This window comes from Helicoverpa zea, chromosome 6 (genome assembly GCF_022581195.2).
Source record: "Helicoverpa zea isolate HzStark_Cry1AcR chromosome 6, ilHelZeax1.1, whole genome shotgun sequence".
NCBI classification, from domain to species: domain Eukaryota; kingdom Metazoa; phylum Arthropoda; class Insecta; order Lepidoptera; family Noctuidae; genus Helicoverpa; species Helicoverpa zea.
The window spans coordinates 11,649,795-11,669,700 of NC_061457.1; the positions used below are offsets into that span (position 1 = coordinate 11,649,795).

Genomic DNA, 19,906 nt, shown 5'->3' on the forward strand with positions numbered 1-19,906 from the left:
TCTGCATCAATATCACCGGTATTTTGATGAGAGTGTATATCACATGCCAGCGTTTCAGCGTATTTGCTTCGGGGTCCCGGATGTTTGAGTTTCTCGATGTTTATGTTCTGAGGCTTTTTCCTGCTAGCCCTGAATGGTCGCCGAAGGCAAAGACGCAGTTTGGTGACAATTAGTCTATGGTCCGTCCAGCAATGAGCACCGCGCATAACACGAGTGACTAGGACCTGAGAGATGTCTCGCTGCCTCGTGATGGCATAGTCAATGAGGTGCCAGTGCTTAGAACGTGGGTGCATCCACGTAGTTTTGTGCTTAGCAGCAAGGCGAAACATGGTGTTTGTGATTGCAAGTTGGAATTGAGCACATAAACTAAGCAGCAACTGGCCATTAGAGTTGATGTTGCCTACCCCATGTCTACCCAAAACTTTAGGCCACGCTTCATAATCTTGACCAACTCTAGCATTGAAGTCCCCTAACAAGAGAATCTTTTCTCTGTTCGGTATTTACCATTATTATTGAATAATTGGATATATAGATTGTAGTAGAACTTTTTTCAACAAAAATGATAGGTGCTGGTGCTGGCAGATAAACAAATTATGTCGATCTGTCGTCTGACCTGTGACCGTTCTTTGAAACGTTGACATTGGCATCAACGAATCGCTTGCCATCAACCTAAAATAGAAGAGTTATCATATAATCAAAGGAGTTATCCAATAAAGCTTTCGATACTTACGAAAATAATTTGCATAATCTCTTCAGTTACCACAATGGTTAAAAGTGGAAGTATATCCAACACTGCTGCGCAAAATACATCGACGTACACAGAGCTCCAATCTCAATATGCTCTGAGTGAGGGTACTTCTAGCAAGACTGTGAAAATCACTAGCGTCTTAGACAAGCGTCTAGTATACCGAGTGATTGTCAACGGAGTTGATGTTACTCCTGACGACATCAACGACCCATCGTTCGTAACCTTGGATGAAACGTTCACGCATGCTGCGTATGACACAAAAATTCGAGCTAAAAGCGAAACCGGTATTAAATACACCAGATCCAAATCCAGAACAGGTCTCGAAGGTGCTAAAGTTTACGCCACTACTATAAATCTGGATGACATAGAAATCGATCACACACTCAATACTGAAGAGGGGATAGACTATGATGACGGCAACCTATCCCTTGCGCCTTCGGCATACTATTTACCAAAAATATACCCGCCTACATCTTACCCCCCAGAAATACAGGTCACGCTTAAGGAAACTGAAACAGTTTTCTTATTTGCATTACAAAGCTCATCGTTTGAAAAAGGAAGCGTTGAAGGAACACAAGTTGAAGAAGAAAATACTTACTATGAGTACATTACTGTTGGGAAAGGAAGGAATAGAAAAATGGTTGGTCAAGAAACCCAAACCAAAGAAACTATTAAGCAGACCAGACATACACTCGCCACGAGACCGGAGAAAAAGAATGCCACAGCATTCGCCTCCGTGTGGGACATGCACGACACTTACGCACAAATTCAAAAAGCTCTAGAAGAGGAGGAAGAAGATGAAATGGTTATGTACCAATCCGCTGCCCCTCACTTGTTACGAAAGAAAAGGAAGAAAGTCAGTGACACAAGTTCAAGTATCGGTAAAACCTTCAAAGAGATTGCGGCGACTTCGCAGTATATGGATGCGGTGCTTATAATGGAACGAGTACTGGCATCGTTGACCTTTGCTGCTGCTCAGAAGAAATTCCGGGGACTCGTGTCTGTTGATCCTCTGTCAATGGATTTAGTATATATTTACACATTGACCGCTTTGTGGACTTACGAATGCGAAGAGACTCTTAACAAACCAATTACATGTATATGTTTCAATCCAAAATATCTTAATATGTGTGCAATATCCCATGGAAAGTTCGGGTTCGCAGATGTATGTAAAGGCATAGTATGTATTTGGTGTACCAAAAATCCACGGAAACCGGAACGACTTTATAACTTTGAAGTACCTGTTACATCCCTTGGCTTCTCTCAAACCAATCCTAATTGGTTAGCCTGTGGGTTTAGCAACGGTGATGTGATAATATTAGATATTCAGTCATACGCTCCCAAAATTATAGCGAGGAGCAAACGTGACACGAATCCCTGCTTCGAACCGATATGGGTAACGAGATGGCACAACATAGACAGAGACAACGAGTGCGTAATGACGACGTGTCAGGACGGGAGGATCCGCAGGCTGCAGAGCACGAAAACTCATGAGTTTATTAGTTCGCCCATGATGCGAATTTGTACTGTCGAAGGAAAGCTGAGGGGATTGGAAACTACGAAGCCATGTTTGAAGGTGGACATTCCTATCACTCGGTACCCCGCTGTGTTGTGCATGATATGGCATCCGACGATAGATCACTGCTACCTGGTCGGCACTGACGAAGGCTGCATACACAGATGTTCTACCCACTATATGAACCAGCATATGGACGTGTTCCGCGCTCACGAAGGACCAGTCAATGGTATGTGCATTTCTCCATTCATGCCTCAATTACTAGCGTCCTGTGGGGCTGATAGTGCTATTCGTCTTTGGATCGACGGAATGGATGATTTTATAATGACGTTGACTTGCCAAAGTGCCGTGAATGGAATAGCTTTTTGTCCAATTAATTCTACTATTCTTCTCTCTACGAGTGGAAACACGTTGTCAGTTTGGGATCTCCGGCGAAAGATTCATATGCCGTGTGCTGAGTATACTTTTCCTGGGAATGTGACTCTGATTTACGTAGACTTTGCAGCGTCCGGGCATAACGTGTTTGTTGGAGACACATTAGGCAGACTGCACACGTTTCATTTAGAAGATACACCGATACCGCCGTTTGACCAGAAAAAGATGTTAAACCAAGCGATAAGAAAAGCTCTTTGTACCAGACCACTTATGCTGAAACAGCTTGATAAACTTCGTCGATTTAGAAAGAACAAGGCTAAGGCAATGTAAAAAGTAAAACTGTGTGTACTGCATAGGATAGTTTTAGTTTCAATGTTATTATTTTAATAAACAAAATGTCAGATACAATGATCTTTATTGGTAGATACAGACGGGCATAATAAAGAGAAACACATATTTTTAAGGTAGGTAAGTTATAGTTCGGCCATTCAGAGAATGCGTTCCTGACACGTCGCGATTGAACTGACGACGTAACTTTGCAATGGCGTTGCAGTTACGATAAAAATATTTTTGCTGGTTGTTTACCGTTTTAACAATTGAGGAGCATTAAAACAACATTATTATATCAATAATCAATGAATGTTATAATTTTGTGCCAAACTGAGTGTCAAATAACTTGGTAAACAATATTTTTCTAAATCTATACTGCGCTATTACAAGGTTATGTCAGCGGTTTATATTTTGTAGTGCTGTGCTAAAAATAACAGGCAAGTATCGTAATCTGTTCTTATACAGTTATAATATAAAATAATACGTTTTGATTTTCTTTTTAAGAATTGGAAAATAATGGACTATAAGACTTAATTATAACGTTTATGAAATATAAAAATAAAACTATGACCAAACCGCATTTTTATACTTAGATTAAAAATGGTAACCCCAAATGGCGTTATGGGCCGCCATTTTGTGACGCTAAAACAGTCGTCCGTTGTCGTTTCGTGCGCATAGACCACGTTTTTCAAGTGTTTTCGATCTGTTTTTATTTGATTACCCGGCTTTTGTTAGACCGAGATATCAGGATTGATTCTGTTATTGATAATAATATAATTATACATGTAGGCGAAGATGATGATGAAGACACCACCTCCTCAAGCAAATCGGAGTCTGATTAATATTCTGTTCGCACATTCAATTCAATGTACTTGTAACAAAGAATAAATAAAACAATTTTATTATATGAATATTACCTTTTTTTGGTTTCCACTTAAATAACTAAAATATAAAACAAATGATTCCGCCAATTTAAAACGAAAATAATCTTAAAATAATGCGGCGGTTCATTTTGAAGGAACGGTAACGAACTCAGTGTTATGTTGTGCCCATCACTAGTCGTGACTAACTGATAGGTGTCAGGAACGCATTCTCTGAACGGCCGAAGTATAATGCTGCAAATCATTTTCAGCGACTCGTATTGATTGGCACCATCATTGTTGATAATATTCTCGTAACGTTACGTTGAGACTTCTTATCAGATAGCTGTTTACAAAACATTTAAGTTTTATCTTTTTTGGGTTACGTAGTCAACTAGAAACCCTTATAATTTCGCAATTTTGTCTATTTAAAAAGAACTCAGAAGTAGAACTTTTCAAAAGACTTTCTAGGATTTTTTTTTAACTTTATTGCTTGGCTACTAAGCACTGTAAATATTTTTTCTGAAGAAAGAGTTGATCGAAAAACTACGGAATTCTTCACTGAGCGTGGCCCGACACGCTCTTGGCCGTTTTTGAAAGGCCAGTGTTGAATTTGGATCGGTCAAGAGCATACGGTGAGTTTATTTTAATTTGAAATTAAAAGTTTTTACAAAGAAACTAACTTCGAAAACATTATACTTAGGTACCTACCAAGAATAGAACATTCTCGGAGTCGTAACATTTTATAAATTATGACGAAATAATACATCTTAAAGTAAATAGAATAACAATCTGATAGATAAATATTTTTCCCACGTTTATAACGTGTATTTAAGTAGGTATGTCATATTTTCAGCACAATGTTTAGGTAAGATTCGTACAAGTCAAGTCAAGGATATATTCAAGTAATAATAATCCAGTACATAAAGACGGACTTATGAATTATTCATGCCTCATGACTTGTCACCATTTATAACTTAAACGTAGCTATTTTATAATCTGTGCTTAAACATTAAACAAGCTAGTCAGTGGCCTGGGTCTGATAGGTTTCATCCACTTTTAATAGAATACTAGGTACGTAAGTCCTACTTTAATTTGGTCAAGTACAGAAATCCATTCTTGCACAGTTGAAACAAAACTTGTTTGGTTCGCTCATCGCGTTTCAAAGGTTTTTAAGACATTACGGTGAGAAAACGTACTTAGGTACACAACGTGTGTTTTTATTCTGTGTGTGTGCATGTGTTTTGTTTATAATACGTAGATATGTAGAGACAATGACATGGATAAATACCAACAAATAACCAGCGCGTTGTGTTTTTTTTACCCAACTAGACTTTATTTACCCAGCTAGTAGGTATTTAAAGATTTTTGACTACAAAAATCTTGTGAGAACTTACTTGCGATACTAAGGTTAAACGACGTATAAATATATAGGTATACAAATCGCGAAAGATTAAAAACCTTTATCTTGTGCTTCTAGTACTTTTACTTAAGAAGGTATTTATAGATCTTTCAGTTTTTGTTCAGATCTCAAGATGGCGCCAGTGTTGTACAAGACCGATGCCAGTCCTCCAGCGTGCGCGATCAGGATCCTCGCGGAAATCATCGGCTTAGACCTTGAACTGAAAGACGTCGACTTCATGGCTTTGGGCCATAAGTCTCCTGATCACATTAAGGTATTGTGTTGTGTTTATAAGATATTTATTTTATTTTCCCGGATGGTGAAAAAAACTATGTCCTTCTCCCGGGTCTAAGCTATCTCCCCTCTAATTTTCAGCTTAAACGGTTCAGCCATTCTTGAACTCAAATTTAAACAACTACTAGCAGTCACTTAGTAAATGACTGAGATCTGATCGGATCTTTCTGCAGGTAACATTGGGAAAACTTTCATTCATAGCAATAATCACTAGGAGTAGAGAGCCTCTGTACACAATAAAAAATTGTTATATTATTTTATTTACAGCTTAACCCAATGGGCACCATACCAACGCTCCAGGATGGTGACTTCGTTATTTCTGAAAGGTATGTACCTACTATTGGCCGATTTCGGCAACGGCCGCTGTTCTCATATAGAGATATCACAGTTTGGTAAAAAGGCTCGGAGGAAGAGAGGGTTCCCTCTATCTGGCAGAATTTTAATGCTCCGAATGTTTGTGGGCATAACACACTTGTCATAATTTTCTTTTAACGAATGTTTTTAAGGCATATTTTTTTTACTTTATTTACTTATTCATGTGATCTATGTTTTTTAATAAAATTTATTTAATTAATTTTATTTTAGTCACGCTACCATGAAGTATCTGCTATCTAAGTACGGCGGCGACAAGAGCGAGTCGCTGTACCCGAGCGACCTGCGCACGCGCGCTATAGTGGACCAGTGCCTGTTCTTCAATGTGGGAATTTTCTTCATCAGGCTTAAAGTTGTTGTTGTGAGTATTTACATACACCGGTTAAATTGAAGAGACCACTGAAACAAGTTGACTGTCACTCATACTTCGCTTTGTTTTCGCCACATACCTACGCCAAACAGGCCAAACACGCTTTAAAAAATTTGACGGCAACAGATATTAGAAGACTTAAATTACTTTTGAGATTTCTATGGATGAAGGATTCTATTGTAACTCAGTAGTAGGCATCTGGCAAGACCAGAACCATTTTGCTATTTAAGTACTTGCCCGAAGAAATACACGGCCATAAAATTCACGCCCCTTTTGTATATCCAAAAGAATATTTGTTATTCAAAGTGGTTTTTTTCTAGCTGCCAGCAGTTTTTGGGGACTCTGATGGTCCTACGGAGAAGCAGAAAGCGGACATTGATGAGGCATACGGGATGGTGGAAGCGTATCTTGGTACTAAGAAGTATATTGCTGCTGACCACCTGACCATTGCTGATATCAGCGTGGGAGCTACCACGGTTGCTATGCAGCCTTTACATAAACTTGATCCAGTCAAGTAAGGGATTGTTTCAGTAGTTCCGGATAGAAATTGTCGGCCAGATTACAGTAGTAATTAAAATTCAAAAAAACATGTCAGTCCTTTAGAAATTATCGTAAAATATCGTTGAACTAGCGTTTACAAAATTTTGAACTTATGGAAATTTTGTCTGTCCGTCTTTCAGGTTTCCCCGCACGGCAGCGTGGGTGTCTAGACTAGAAGAACACCCATCGTTTAAAAAGATTCTGCTCCCTGGTGCTGAAGTTCTACGTTTTGTAGTTAACGCGGCCTGGGAGAGAAATAAGAAATAATTTTATAACAATTATAAGGATTTGATTCATAAAAATTATACGGATTTGATTTATGAAAATTGTTCGGATTTGAATATTAAAAAAATATATTTATTATTTCGCCACATTCTACAGTCACTGCTTGTGCCAATTGCAATTTAAAGAGAACGACGCTCGACGCCACTATTTTTCATTCTCATTTTAATATTATTTATAATATGTACATACTGTATGTACCTATGTAACATACATACTAACACCTTTGTAAGTTTGTAACCTATGCAGACAAAATAAAGAGCTTCGGCTTTGAATTTCTTTTCCTAGCTGGTAACTAGATGGCGCTGACCTAGGTATGTGAATGCAAGGAACGGAACGTCATATGTTATCAAAACGTCAGCGTCAAATAATTTTCATGTCAAACGAAACGTTTTTATTAGTTTTTATCATGGATTCTCGCCACAGAGTGTTTTTGGTTAGCACGTGTGTCTAGAGTTTTTGTTTATTTTGTGTGTTTAAGTGACTTTTTGTGACTTGTTTTTGTTTCTGTGTATTGTCCTTGTGTGCGTTTTTGATTGTGAACGTTTTCCGTTTAGTTAAGTAAGTCTTTAACCCAATATGGACCGCAACAAACCTCCCGACCCTGATCCGCCTGACATCTCTTTTGCTCCGCCATCCCCCAATTACCCACTTTCCCAATTCGCAGATGTTGCTTGCAGCATCGCGGAGTCCCAAATCCCTTCCCATTCCGAATCCCAATCCTCATCTAACCAGAACGGTAGGAAACGTTCTGGAGAAGATAACAATGCGTACAAACCGGCTAAGCAGCAGAGAAATCAAATAGGTCGCAGTAGATACTCTGCCACTGATAAAGCTCCATTCATTGTCCATGTCTCACGCTTGGAGTCCCAGCCTAATGCAGGTACCACATTGCACCCAGTCACTTTTGGCATGTTCTTAGTGAATAACAAAATCGCTAATGTCGTACGTGATGGCGTCAAGAAAGTTGGAAGGAACAGAGTTTCGGTAGAATTTGCATCCCCTCAGGATGCTAATTCTTTTATTATAAATGGTTTGTTAGCTAAAAATAGTTATGTTGCAGCAATTCCCACATTTAACATAACCCGTATGGGTGTTGTTACTGGTGTTCCTACCGACCTCACCGAAGAAGAAGCGATGAACTACCTCACTGTGCCCTCTGGATGTGGACGAATACTCAAGGTTCGTCGTATTAGTAGGAAAATATTTAGAGATGGTGTAACCGAATTCAAGCCTACTGAAACTTGCGTTATTACTTTCGATGGTCAAGTACTACCTACTAGGATATATTGTTGTTACACCTCTCTCCCGGTCTCTCAATACGTATACCCCACCATTCAGTGCCGCAAGTGTTGTAGGTTCGGTCACGTGGAGTCTATATGTCGCTCGAAACCACGCTGCAGCAAATGTGGCCACGATCACCCTGGTGATGGTTGCAACATTTCTGAGGGCGAGGCATTCTGTGTGCTCTGCTCTGGAAATCACTATGCTAATAGCAAGTCATGTCCGGAGTTAGGTAGACAGAAAGCTATTAAGAATCTTATGGCTGAGAAATCGCTTTCATATGCTGAGGTTAGCAAAACAATTCCTCCTGTTTCTCGCAACTATGCGAATGCTGTAAAATCTACAGTCAGTAATTCTCAGTCTTATCGCAAAACTGTTTACTTAAAGCCTAAGACCCATGCTCCCCTCTCTCCTTCTTACGACAAAGTCGCTCATCAGCATATTATTAACTCTCCCCCTTCTTCACAGCCTAATGGCTGCGCCCTCAGTAGCCCCCTTGATGATTCTAATAATTTTTCCTCTATAATTGAACTTCTAAGTAAAGTCCTTACAACTATATTATCCAATAATTCCCAAATACCGTCCAACGTCGCCCATCAACTTGTTACTCTTTTACTGAATATTAAAAATGGCGCCTCGCCAGGTATTCCTACAGTGGAATGTGAGGAGCGTGTTTCATAAGAAACATGACCTCATATTCCTACTCAACAAATACAAGCCCTTGGCTTGTTCCATCGCTGAGACTTGGCTTACCCCAAGTCTCAGCTTTCGCATGCCACACTTTAATATTTTGAGATGTGATAGGTCTGATGGATATGGAGGGTCGGCTCTTCTCATTAACAATAGAGTTCCGCTCTCGACCCTCTCGCTTCCGGCTCTGGATGGTGAAATTAACATTGTTGCAGCTAAATTCGAGGGTATAACAGTAATATCTATTTATATTTCCCACCCTCATCAAAATTTTTTAGCATCACTAAGAAACGTTTTTAATAATGTAGATGGGCCTATGCTAGTTATGGGAGATTTTAATTGCCACCATTTTAGGTGGGGCTCCAATCGTTGTGATGCGTTTGGGGAAGGTTTAGTAGAAATCCTCGATGACCTAAACCTGTGCATCTTAAATGATGGTTGTCCTACCCGCAGATCCCTTCCTGGGCAGCAAAAGAGTTGTGTAGATCTCACATTCTGTTCTGTAGAGTTGGCGGCATCGTTTCATTGGCAATGCACTGCTCTGACGCATGGTAGCGACCACTACCCCATTGTTGTTACTTTATTAAATAAAACCTATTTAGAGAAAAGTTCACCTCCACTTCTGAAATACAATCTGTCTAAACCGGACTGGTCAAGGTTTGCTTCTCTAGTGGAGGAGAAAATTAGTGTTCTTCCAAATTTAACTTCTGCTTTACCACATTCTTCTGGTCACTGCCATGCTAAGAGTTGTTACGAGTCTTTCGTCTCAGCTATAACATCCAGTGCTGATTCCACATTCCCCCTGCGAAATAGTGCCAAAAGCAAAATCCCGTCACCTCCGTGGTGGGATCCAGACTGCACAGCCGCGATTCGCGAACGTAAGGAAGCTGAAAAACAGTACAATGCAGCGATGAACAACGACAACTTACTACAGTACAGACGAGTGTACGCCCGATCCCAACGGCTTCTTCGTAAGAGGAAACGTCGTGGTTGGGTTAAGTTCTGCACCTCTCTTTCTCCGTCCACTCCGGTGTCCGCAGTATGGAAGAGCATAAACCGCTTCAGACGTGGGTGCTCTCCATCAATATCCTCCCCCATCACTAGACAAACCGCTGAATCCTTTTTTAACAAAATTGCTCCAGCCTACGTTCCCTTGTCTTCAGAATTCGTTCACTTGCCTGTGAGTGTAGTGGATGACCCTTTGGACGAACCATTCACATTGGATGAATTAAATGCGGTGCTTCGTCATGTTCGGGATTCTGCCCCGGGCATTGATGGCGTACCGTATTCATTTATCGTTCACGCTGGTACAAGTGCGAAAATATATTTTCTAAATATCATAAATTATTGTTATTCTACTGGTTGGGTTCCTGATCAATGGAAACTCCAAATTATAATACCTCTACTGAAACCCGGCAAAAATGTTGATGATCCGAATGGCCTTAGACCAATTGCCTTGTCCTCAGTTTTGGTCAAGTTATTTGAGCACCTAATTAAAAATAGACTTGAGTGGTTGGTCGAATCTAGGGACTTACTGCCGAGTCATCAATTTGGTTTTAGGAAGGGACTTAGCACAATGGACAGCGTGGCAACATTAGTTACTGATGTTCGTACAGCATTTTCCAAAAATGAATCTGTTGTAGCCGCCTTCCTAGATATTTCCTCCGCATACGACAGTGTCCTTCTTCCCATTCTCAGGCAGAAACTGCAAGAGCTGAGTCTCCCGGTCAAGATGGTTCAAAGTATATGCGGACTTCTTATGTCGCGGTCCTTGGTGCTGAGGGTACAGGGTGAGGTATTTGAGGAAAGATACGCATGGAAGGGCCTTCCTCAAGGCTCTGTTCTCAGTCCGTTACTATACAACCTGTACACAGTTGACATTGGTTCCTGTTTGAACTCGGACTGCCGCATTTTGCAATACGCCGACGACCTGGCGCTTTACGTTACCAATGCCTCAATTGTGGACGCGGCTTCATCACTCTGCCTTTCTTTGGACTCTCTGCACCAGTGGCTTCTAGATCGTGGTCTGTCACTATCTGCTCCAAAAAGCTCGGCAGTAATTTTCTCTCGGAAACGTCTGATCCCTCAGGTTAACATTTCAATCCAAGGTCAAGGCGTTCCTGTTGTTAAGAAGACAAAATTTTTAGGGGTCTACCTTGATGCAAAGTTGAGTGGGTCTGAGCACTTTGCTTACCTCGTCAAAAGGTGCGAAAGGGTAATATCAATACTGAAAGTCCTTTCGGGTGTATGGTGGGGGGCTCACCCTTACACCATGAAACTTATCTATAATGCGTTAGTTCGTAGCATACTAGATTACGGCTCATTTGTATTGATTCCTTGCAACAGGGGTGCCTTGGCAGCATTAGATAGGCTCCAGTCTCAATGCCTTCGAATCATCTCAGGTTGCATGAAATCCTCTCCCGTCAACGCTTTGCAGGTAGAATGCGCCGAACCTCCTTTAGCCCTGAGGAGGCAGTATCTAGCTTCCCGTTTTCTATCCCGAGTGTTTCCCAAAAGTTCCCACCCCCTCATTCCTAAACTTCAAAATTTAGATTCCTTATGCAGATCCTCCAAATACTGGGAGCATAAAGAAATCCCACTAATACTGAAAACATACCGATTTATCCAAAATTTAAATTGCCCCATAAACCAAAACCGCAGATTACCCCTTTATAATTTTTCCTATGAAGTCCTTTGTTTTATTCCCAAGATATTCTATAATATCGGTATTTCCAAGAATTCCCCTTCGGCTAACTCTGCCTTCAATGCGGTGGTGGAAGAACGATGGCTTGGGTTTCAGAGATTTTTTACCGACGCTTCTAAATTAACATCCTGCAGTTACACTGGTGCTGCGGTATATTATCAAAACTCTAGAATTATTCTAAAATTTAAATGTCCAAAGGAGTCCTCTGTATTTACAGGTGAGTGTGTGGCATTATTGGAAGCTTGTATGTTCATAGAATCCCACGATATCAGCTCAGGGGTTATCTTTTCAGATTCCTTGAGCTGTCTCCAAGCACTATCCCAAAATCCTTTTAAAAGTAAACTCCATAGCCCAATAATACTAAATATAAAAAAGGTCCTGTTATCCTGTAGCATCCAACAAAAAGAGGTTCATTTAGTATGGATACCTAGCCACTGTGGTATCAAGGGCAACGAATGTGTGGACGCTCTGGCTAAAGATGCTTGTACATCAGTTACAGCCGACCCTGCGCACTTCTCCCTTCAAGGGTATGACCTGCTGAACCTTCCAAAAGCGCATCTTGAGACCGCATGGCAAGAATATTGGGACGTTTCCAGCAAGAAAAAGGGTGGTTACTTTTTTAATGTCCAACCCTTGATCCAAACCAAGCCCTGGTATTTCCATTTTAAAAAGTATCCCAAGCATGTGATATCGGTCCTTAGCAGAATTCGTTTAGGTCATTGCTGCACGCCTGTTTTTCTGCGCAAAATTCGTGTTCAGGACTCGTCTCTCTGTGAGTGCGGATTGGATGAAGGGAGCCTGGAACACATATTTTTTAGCTGCCCCGTAAATTCCTCATCCTTCGACTTGTATAACCGCCTCATTAAATTAAAGATTCCTGTTCCAATTAACTTCCCTTCCCTTTTAACATATTCCTCTCCAGAACTGTTCCACATCCTATTGATCTTCATCCTTCAAAATAATATTAAATTGTAGACTTTGGCCTAGTTAGGCCATTGTCTATGTGGTTGTGGCAATATTTTTTATTTTATTTTATATATATATATATTTTGTGTGTTATATTTCTATGTTCTAACAATTTATCAATTTTTATTTATGTGTTTGTTTCAGTGCCGTCCTACTAACTCAACAAGTCCTACAAGAAGAGAAAGCAATTTCTTTTTTTTTTTCTTAAGTTTTATTTCTTTCTTACATTTTATAATAATACATACCTACTTGCTTCTCATATCACTTGTCAGTGGCAGAATCGTCGACACCAACATCGACGGCATTGATTGCCAGAAACAAAAAATAGAATAGAATAGTTTTTATCATCAACAATTTAAAGAAACTCACGGTAGTAAGTACAGCGCAATAGTTTTTTTTGGGAACTATGTTTTTTTAATCCTCAAAAAGAAAATCTTCCATTATTTTTGATGATTTTCGACAAAGGAAAAGGAAAAATACAATTTTTAACGACAAACGACAAAAAAGATTAAAATAGGGCGGGCGCCATCTGATACATTGCTGTAGAACTACAATTAAGTTTACACAAAATGTCACTAGATGCCACTACAAGTTTAACTCTATGAAACAATGTCTAGTTTGCTAACAAACTACTACTAAATATTGTATTAAAAGTATAAAATAAATTAATAAACATAATTGAATGTAAATAATCATTTCACTAAATAAATAAATATAGGAACTAATGCCATCTATCGGATACCACTTAGTTTACCTTAGCTTTAACTTAAAGCAGCGCCACCTATTTTTGTAAAGAAACACTTCTAAGTTATTTACGCATTGACCTTGCTTTGCAACTTTCGAACTTAGAACGTTGGAACAACGACATTCGCTGGAATCGGAATTTGAATGGTATGGGCAGGCTCGGCTCGCGGCTCAACGGAACGACAGAAACGTGTACGGCGAAGTGCGGTCGACTCGTCGATGCGCAGCTGTCCCGCAGCGCTTGTCAATTTTTAGTTTTTCCGGAACGCGTGTGTAAATAAACAAATTACCTATTACTTTTCATTGCGATTTATAATGAAGTGATGTTATAGTTTGTTTAATTATCGTGCCGATTCAAAGTGGAGCGTTTTGAATGAATCCGTAACCGCTTCTCGCAATGACAAGGGAGAGCACTCAGTTGCCTTTTGAGAAACCGGAGGCATTAAAATGTTTCATGTGGTCTAATTGATGCCATTTTTTACATAAATAAGTGTATACGTTGATTTTAAGGACTATTGTGATTCGTTTAGTGACGCTTTGAAGTTGTAACCGTCGTTTCGACTCGGTCGGTAGTCGTCTACACGTTTAAAAATGAGTGTTTTAAGTGGTTTGAGTAAGGCTGACTTCAAAACAGCAAGTGATGGACTGCTGGAATTGCCCGAGGAGCGGCTCCGCAGTCTCATGCGCACGGAGCCCATCACCTCCGTGTACCACGTCGAGCAGACACCCTTTGCAAGGTAAGTTCGCATGCAACTTTCAAACTCGTGTCCTACCTGCCAAGAACAATAACTTTTTAAAGGTACAAATTGTAAATGTAGCTAAGGACGCAAGCAAAGGAACTGCACGCAAAAACCACGTTGTATTTTTTGTTAGCATAACTTCGTCTTGATAGATTGGTCCCACACTACCCACACACGACTTTTAAAGTTGGTAAAACTTTTTTGTGTTGTAAACCAACAGGTAATAATTGATTCATGTGCAGAACCAAATCAAGGGAACCATGTTTAGCTGCTGATCTTTAAAAACTGCCAAAATGTACTTTTGGAATATAATATTTCATAGACTATCCCCAACTTAATGTGATTGGTGTCAGTAATCTCATATTTATCATTATTGCATGTCATAGAGTAATACAAAACATGTAAATTTGCAGAATTTGAGATACCTTTGCCTAGTGCAATTTGTATTGTTTTCAATATGACTGCAAAATAGTACACTTATAATGTTTATCAGAATATTCAAGATAACTATGACTGATGAGTGTGAAGGAGCAAGATAACCATGATAACAAGTGTTATTTTCACTTGCAGGAAGAATTTAAATAAACTTTTTGCAATAAAATGTAAAACCTGCTAATTTAATCTATACACAAACATTAACATACATTATCTTGTTACTGTTATACTTTGATTTTATTTTCTAGAAGTTTTTGTTGATGCAATAATAACTACTATGAAAAAACTGATAAAAAATTTATTACCTAGTAGGTATATTGAAATATTTTGGAATTTGTACTGTCATCCTGACTAAAACATCTTTATATTGTAACTTGTTGCACACTCCATTCTGTTTCTGATTGTTTGAAGAAAAGAGTTGATTGTTGATTTAAAGATTGCCCGGTGTTTAAAAATATTAGCATGAAGTAAAACTATAACCTGCTATATTGTGAGAATATTAATAAAAGCATTGAAATGAAAATATAATAGGCTAGAGTCTGTCTATAAATAGTGCTATATCTATAGTGTTTATCAGATACATGAAAGAAAACAAGAAACATAAAATCCATTGTAAGTTTGAGATGCTTTTGTCATGTACTTACCTACATTTTTTTTGCAAAGATTCGGTTCTTTTCATAACAACCATCCAACTATTTCTTGTAAAAATAAATAAGGGCCAAAAACACACATGACATCAACTTCCAAGTAAACTGTAAAGTAAACAGCTCAACGTGACATAAATTAGTGAATCAATCAGCCAACACCGTCTATGCATCGTGCATACAAAACTATGTCGGCGCATTGTGCTCAAATGTAGGAACGCGGTAAAGTCGGCAACTCGCCACGCGTATGACACGTTTTGGCGCCATATTTCGTTTTTTTTCTTTTTTTTTTACTAATGGCGTCGTTGTCGCCGTCATCTTTATAGCTATGTTACCCTTTCAGAATATTTGATCAGAAATTATTGTCACGAGATTTAGATCAGGACTTCGATTTTGTGATTAGTGGAGAGACACGTTTAATAGATGAAGCTTAAACATATCGATATAAAATATCAATAAACAATATAAAATATTCTTAATTCAGCTATAAGTGGTGTCACATTTTAGAGGTCATTCGTTATTACAGAAAAATCGCGTGTAAAAATCGAGTTTTCACGGTCTTGAATTATCACAATCTGATTGCATGTACCGACAATTACTTACGTTATTGATTAAATTCTTTGCGCTATATTGCTTACTTCCATTTGAACAGAATTTGGCTTTTAACACCATTTTTGTAAAGAATTAATAATTATCAATTTAGAAAAAAAAGTACCAGACTATCTTATCTTACTGTCACATAGTTAAAGCTAAGTACCTGCAGACATTACGGCACAAATTGCATTGTTTCCCCAATTAACTAACTAACCACTTTAGCTTCCTCTAATGAGTTGGGGATGAACGTCATTGCATGTCTGGTTAATCGACTCATAAATAAGAATATATCTATGCATACTAATATAATAAAGAGGAAACACTTGTGTATAACCTAAAGGCTCCGAAACTCCTGAACCGATTCGAAAAATTCTTTCACTATTGGTAAGCTGCTCTTCCTGAGTAACATAGGCTATATTTTATCTCGGTACGGGCAATAGTTACCACGGGACGCGGGTGAAACCGCGGGAAATCGGCTAGTTTATTAATATCGTATATCACAATTATTCACAATATTGTTCGACATAACCAGTTTATTACCCGACCTAGTTTAATGAATTAATTAAATTAGAAGGCGTAATAATTATACTTGAGACTTTTGTTATTATGACAACTTAATTAGATAACAAATCAATTTACATTGTGGACTAAAGGCGTTTATTATTTAAAATGATTTAGTTAGCATACGAAATTAATTTTATCGATATATTGTGTACATACCTAATTACCTATCCTATCTTTTTTCTGTTATGTACTCGCACATTTATTTTATTCAGACTCATTCATCAATATATTTACGATGATCTTCATGTTTGAAATCTTATTGAACTGCTTACCTTAACTATTTAAAAGAATATTACTTAAATACCTTTGTTATGTTGATTAAAATAGTATCCTATAGTTGTGTGACCGACCACAAGAATGCTGACCCTTTCATACTAAAAAAAACCGGCCAAGTGCGAGTCGGACTCGTGCACGAAGGGTTCCGTAAATTACAGTTAAATCAACCTATCTCAAAAACTATAAGAGATACTTTGATCAAACCAAAAATCGTTGAAAGAGTTAATTAGCATGCATCACCTCTATTTTTTTTAGAATTTTATACCCCGTAGTTATAAAAATAGAGGGGGGGGGACATACTTTTTACGACTTTGAGAGCTGATATCTCAAAAACCGTTCACTTTAAGAAAAATGTTTTTTAGAAAACTTTATATCATTTTAAAAGACCTTTCCATTGATACCCCACACGGGTATGTACATCGAAAAAAAAAATTTCATCCCTCAGTTACATGTATGGGGGGCCCCACCCCCAATTCTTTTTTTTACTATTTAGTGTCATATTTTTGTAGCGGTTCATACAACACATATTCCCATCAAATTTCATCACTGTAGTACTTATAGTTTCCGAGTAAATCGGCTGTGACAGACGGACAGACGGACAGACGGACATGACGAAACTATAAGGGTTCCGTTTTTGCCATTTTGGCTACGGAACCCTAAAAACAGTTGGAATAGCGATTAACTTGACGCATAATACACTTGTACCCCTTCGCCTTCATTAAATTTATTTTATACGTAAATTGAACAAAATTCAACCATTTCCAGTCTTCCTAGACATAGATTAGTAATTTCACAGAAACTGCATTCTAAGTTATTAAAATTGTAAAGTGCTATTGTCAATTAAAACTGGCTACGTAATTACACGAATATAATTAATAAGGCCTGTTGTCGTCACCAGTAATAATAGTTGTAATTATAATGTGTGACGTAGAAATGATCATACACTTGTTTCGAGTCGTATCGTGTTGGCTGGTTTAGTTTTATTACTACTTACCTGTGTATGTATGTAATACATAGGCTAGAATAGAACAGGTACCATAGACGCAAAAGTTTTATTTAATCTCTCTAACAAAGAATAAACTTGACACGTTTATGCTTTTTATTATACGTAACCTTGTGCTTCTTTAATTTTTAAACCGAATCAAAGTTAATGAGATTTAAAACGAATTAAACTTTACCTAGATACCCAGATAAATATTTTAGTTTGATTAAATTAATAATTTTATTTATAATCCGCGACACACAAAGTTTCGGTTGCTCTGCGTCATCGACTATCTAGAAAATGTTCTACTGACCATTTTAATGCGGTTTTAAATGAAGCTTGTTATAGCTTATAACTGTTCATTTGTATAATATTTATTTTATTATATATCTGCAATATTTTTCACTCCATGTCTGCCAAATCAGGTTCTTTGCAGATTTCCAATGTCTTTGTCCTATTTATTGTTGCATAAATTCAAAATAAATTATGCTTGTTTATTAAGTATTTCTTTGTAAATAATATTTACCTTCAACGCCGAAATCGCCTCATCTTTTCCCCAATGTATGTTATTGAAGACGTGCGAATTTAAAAATAGATTTAAGAATTAATTTAAGAATTTAAGAATAGATTGTAAAACAAGATCAAACCGTCAGATTATAAACATACTCTAAACTATGTACGGCAGTAGTTCCGAAGAACCATTAGCAAAGTTCGTGGATGACAGTGACGGGTCTTACCGTTTACTAGACGTACTTACCGACCAGTTAATTGTAGTTTTTGCCAAATGATTACTATTCTCCGAGTCCTGCAGTCCGCGGCTCATAACGAGTTCCACTGGTTGGTTTGTTGATCTCAATTCCCCCTGCCATGCCATGTGTCCATGTTATGGACCATGTGATTAATTCGGGCATTATTTATAATGCCCGAGCATTATGAATAATGTCTAGCTTCATCGGGCCAAGTGATTAATAACTATCTTAACTTCATTATTTATCACATTGCACGGGCATTATTATATTGCTACATGATAGTTGGGCAATTTGATAATAAAGCTATATTTTATGCGGTGCGAGGGTGGCAGTTGTTCTAATAAATAAATCCTGTGACTTGCTACATATTTTATGATTATTGTTTTAAATTATATGTTCTATTTTAATGGGAAATTATAAGTCTAGCCAAAAAAATATTAATTGGACAATTGTCATCTAATTTACTAACTCGGCCTCGTTTTTCTTGATCTCATTTTTCTTGGCTCGTTTTTTTATGGTAGAATTTAATTTGGATTCAAAACATTGTATTAAAAACTGAACTTAGTGACGAAAACGAATCGCTGCAAAACCGACTCCACGTAGTCTTGTCTGCCCTACCCCTAGAGTGCAATTCAAAACCGCGTAGGCACGGAGGGGCGAGGCGGCCTGCGAGCTGAGGCGCAGGTAGTTGAAGCGCTCGCCGCCGCGGCTGAGGCTGGCCGGCCGAGCCGGCCAGCAAGCCGAAGCTGCGGTGGTGAGCGTGAAAACCATCTGCGACGATAAGCTCGCATGGGACCGCCGGGGACCCGCAGTGCCGGAGCCGTGACAGAAGCCATGCTTGCTGCATGCTTACTTTGCTATGCTCTGTCAATTGATATGGGATGTGTTATATTTAGTTTATTTTAAGTTAAATGTCAATAACAATAAAAAATATGAAATTAAATATGTTTGTATTACTTTGCCCAAAAGGTCACGGGCAATATGTATAGTGGCCGGTCAATTTGATTGTTTGAATAATTATTATCAAATTGCACTCTCATATTGGGCATTATTCATAATGACCGGGCATTATGTATACTGTCCAATTTATCACTTGGTCCATAACATCCATACTGCGACAGTTTTTATCAAGATTTCCGCAGATGTCGACGTGTTTATATGTGTAGCTTACAGATATTGTAGGTACCTAACTTGTTCGAAATAACAGAAATAGGAACGGACTTAATGTTTATGCAAATCTAGCTGAAGCAAGGACTTTTAACTTTTTTAATTATAAAATTAATGATCAACAGCAAAAGTCTCGCATTGTTTCTGAATAAACATGGCAGGCACCTAATTATAACCAGGAATGTTCCTTGTTTATTAGAACCCATATACAATTAGTACGAAGAACTCGTGTTATTACCATTCACAAAGTCATCGTTTAGTATTGCTCATTAGATTCA

At 38.3% G+C, this 19,906-nt stretch overlaps 3 protein-coding genes across 6 annotated transcripts in view; all 3 read left to right on the forward strand.

The window, feature by feature from the left end:
- Window positions 1–749: 749 nt before the first annotated feature.
- LOC124631483 (dynein axonemal intermediate chain 4-like) lies at window positions 750–7,109 on the forward strand. The gene is made up of 6 exons (XM_047165898.1): window positions 750–2,493; window positions 5,357–5,505; window positions 5,793–5,851; window positions 6,111–6,258; window positions 6,588–6,781; window positions 6,948–7,109. The coding sequence occupies exons 1-6, from the start codon at window positions 765–767 to the stop codon at window positions 7,072–7,074; spliced, it is 2,406 nt and encodes an 801-aa protein (XP_047021854.1). The 5' UTR covers window positions 750–764; the 3' UTR covers window positions 7,075–7,109.
- A 437-nt stretch (window positions 7,110–7,546) lies between these two features.
- Window positions 7,547–13,074, forward strand: LOC124631485. 3 transcript variants are annotated; one of them, XM_047165902.1, is made up of 3 exons: window positions 7,547–7,972; window positions 8,153–8,271; window positions 12,878–13,074. In XM_047165902.1, the coding sequence occupies exons 1-3, from the start codon at window positions 7,669–7,671 to the stop codon at window positions 13,064–13,066; spliced, it is 612 nt and encodes a 203-aa protein (XP_047021858.1). In that variant the 5' UTR covers window positions 7,547–7,668; the 3' UTR covers window positions 13,067–13,074. The 3 variants fall into 3 exon arrangements, 2 of the variants coding, with proteins under 2 accessions (XP_047021858.1, XP_047021859.1); XR_006984511.1 differs by lacking the exon at window positions 8,153–8,271 and having other exon boundaries at window positions 7,547–7,650; XM_047165903.1 differs by lacking the exon at window positions 8,153–8,271.
- A 565-nt stretch (window positions 13,075–13,639) lies between these two features.
- Window positions 13,640–19,906, forward strand: part of LOC124631484 (death-associated protein kinase related) — a 158,520-nt gene continuing 152,253 nt past the window's right edge. For both annotated transcript variants that reach the window (XM_047165899.1, XM_047165900.1), the window contains exon 1: window positions 13,640–14,214. In XM_047165899.1, coding sequence (XP_047021855.1) covers window positions 14,069–14,214 — 146 coding nt within the window. In that variant the 5' untranslated portion in view covers window positions 13,640–14,068. The remainder of the gene's footprint in view (window positions 14,215–19,906) is intronic.

Coding starts and splice junctions, on each gene's coding strand:
- LOC124631483 (XM_047165898.1), top strand. CDS start 765: ATGGTTAAAAGTGGAAGTATATCCAACACTGCTGCGCAAAATACATCG. Junction 5,852..6,110: donor GACTTCGTTATTTCTGAAAG/GTATGTACCTAC, acceptor ATTTTATTTTAG/TCACGCTACCATGAAGTATC. Junction 6,782..6,947: donor CATAAACTTGATCCAGTCAA/GTAAGGGATTGT, acceptor TCCGTCTTTCAG/GTTTCCCCGCACGGCAGCGT.
- LOC124631485 (XM_047165902.1), top strand. CDS start 7,669: ATGGACCGCAACAAACCTCCCGACCCTGATCCGCCTGACATCTCTTTT. Junction 7,973..8,152: donor GGAGTCCCAGCCTAATGCAG/GTACCACATTGC, acceptor GTTATGTTGCAG/CAATTCCCACATTTAACATA. Junction 8,272..12,877: donor GATGTGGACGAATACTCAAG/GTTCGTCGTATT, acceptor TGTTTGTTTCAG/TGCCGTCCTACTAACTCAAC.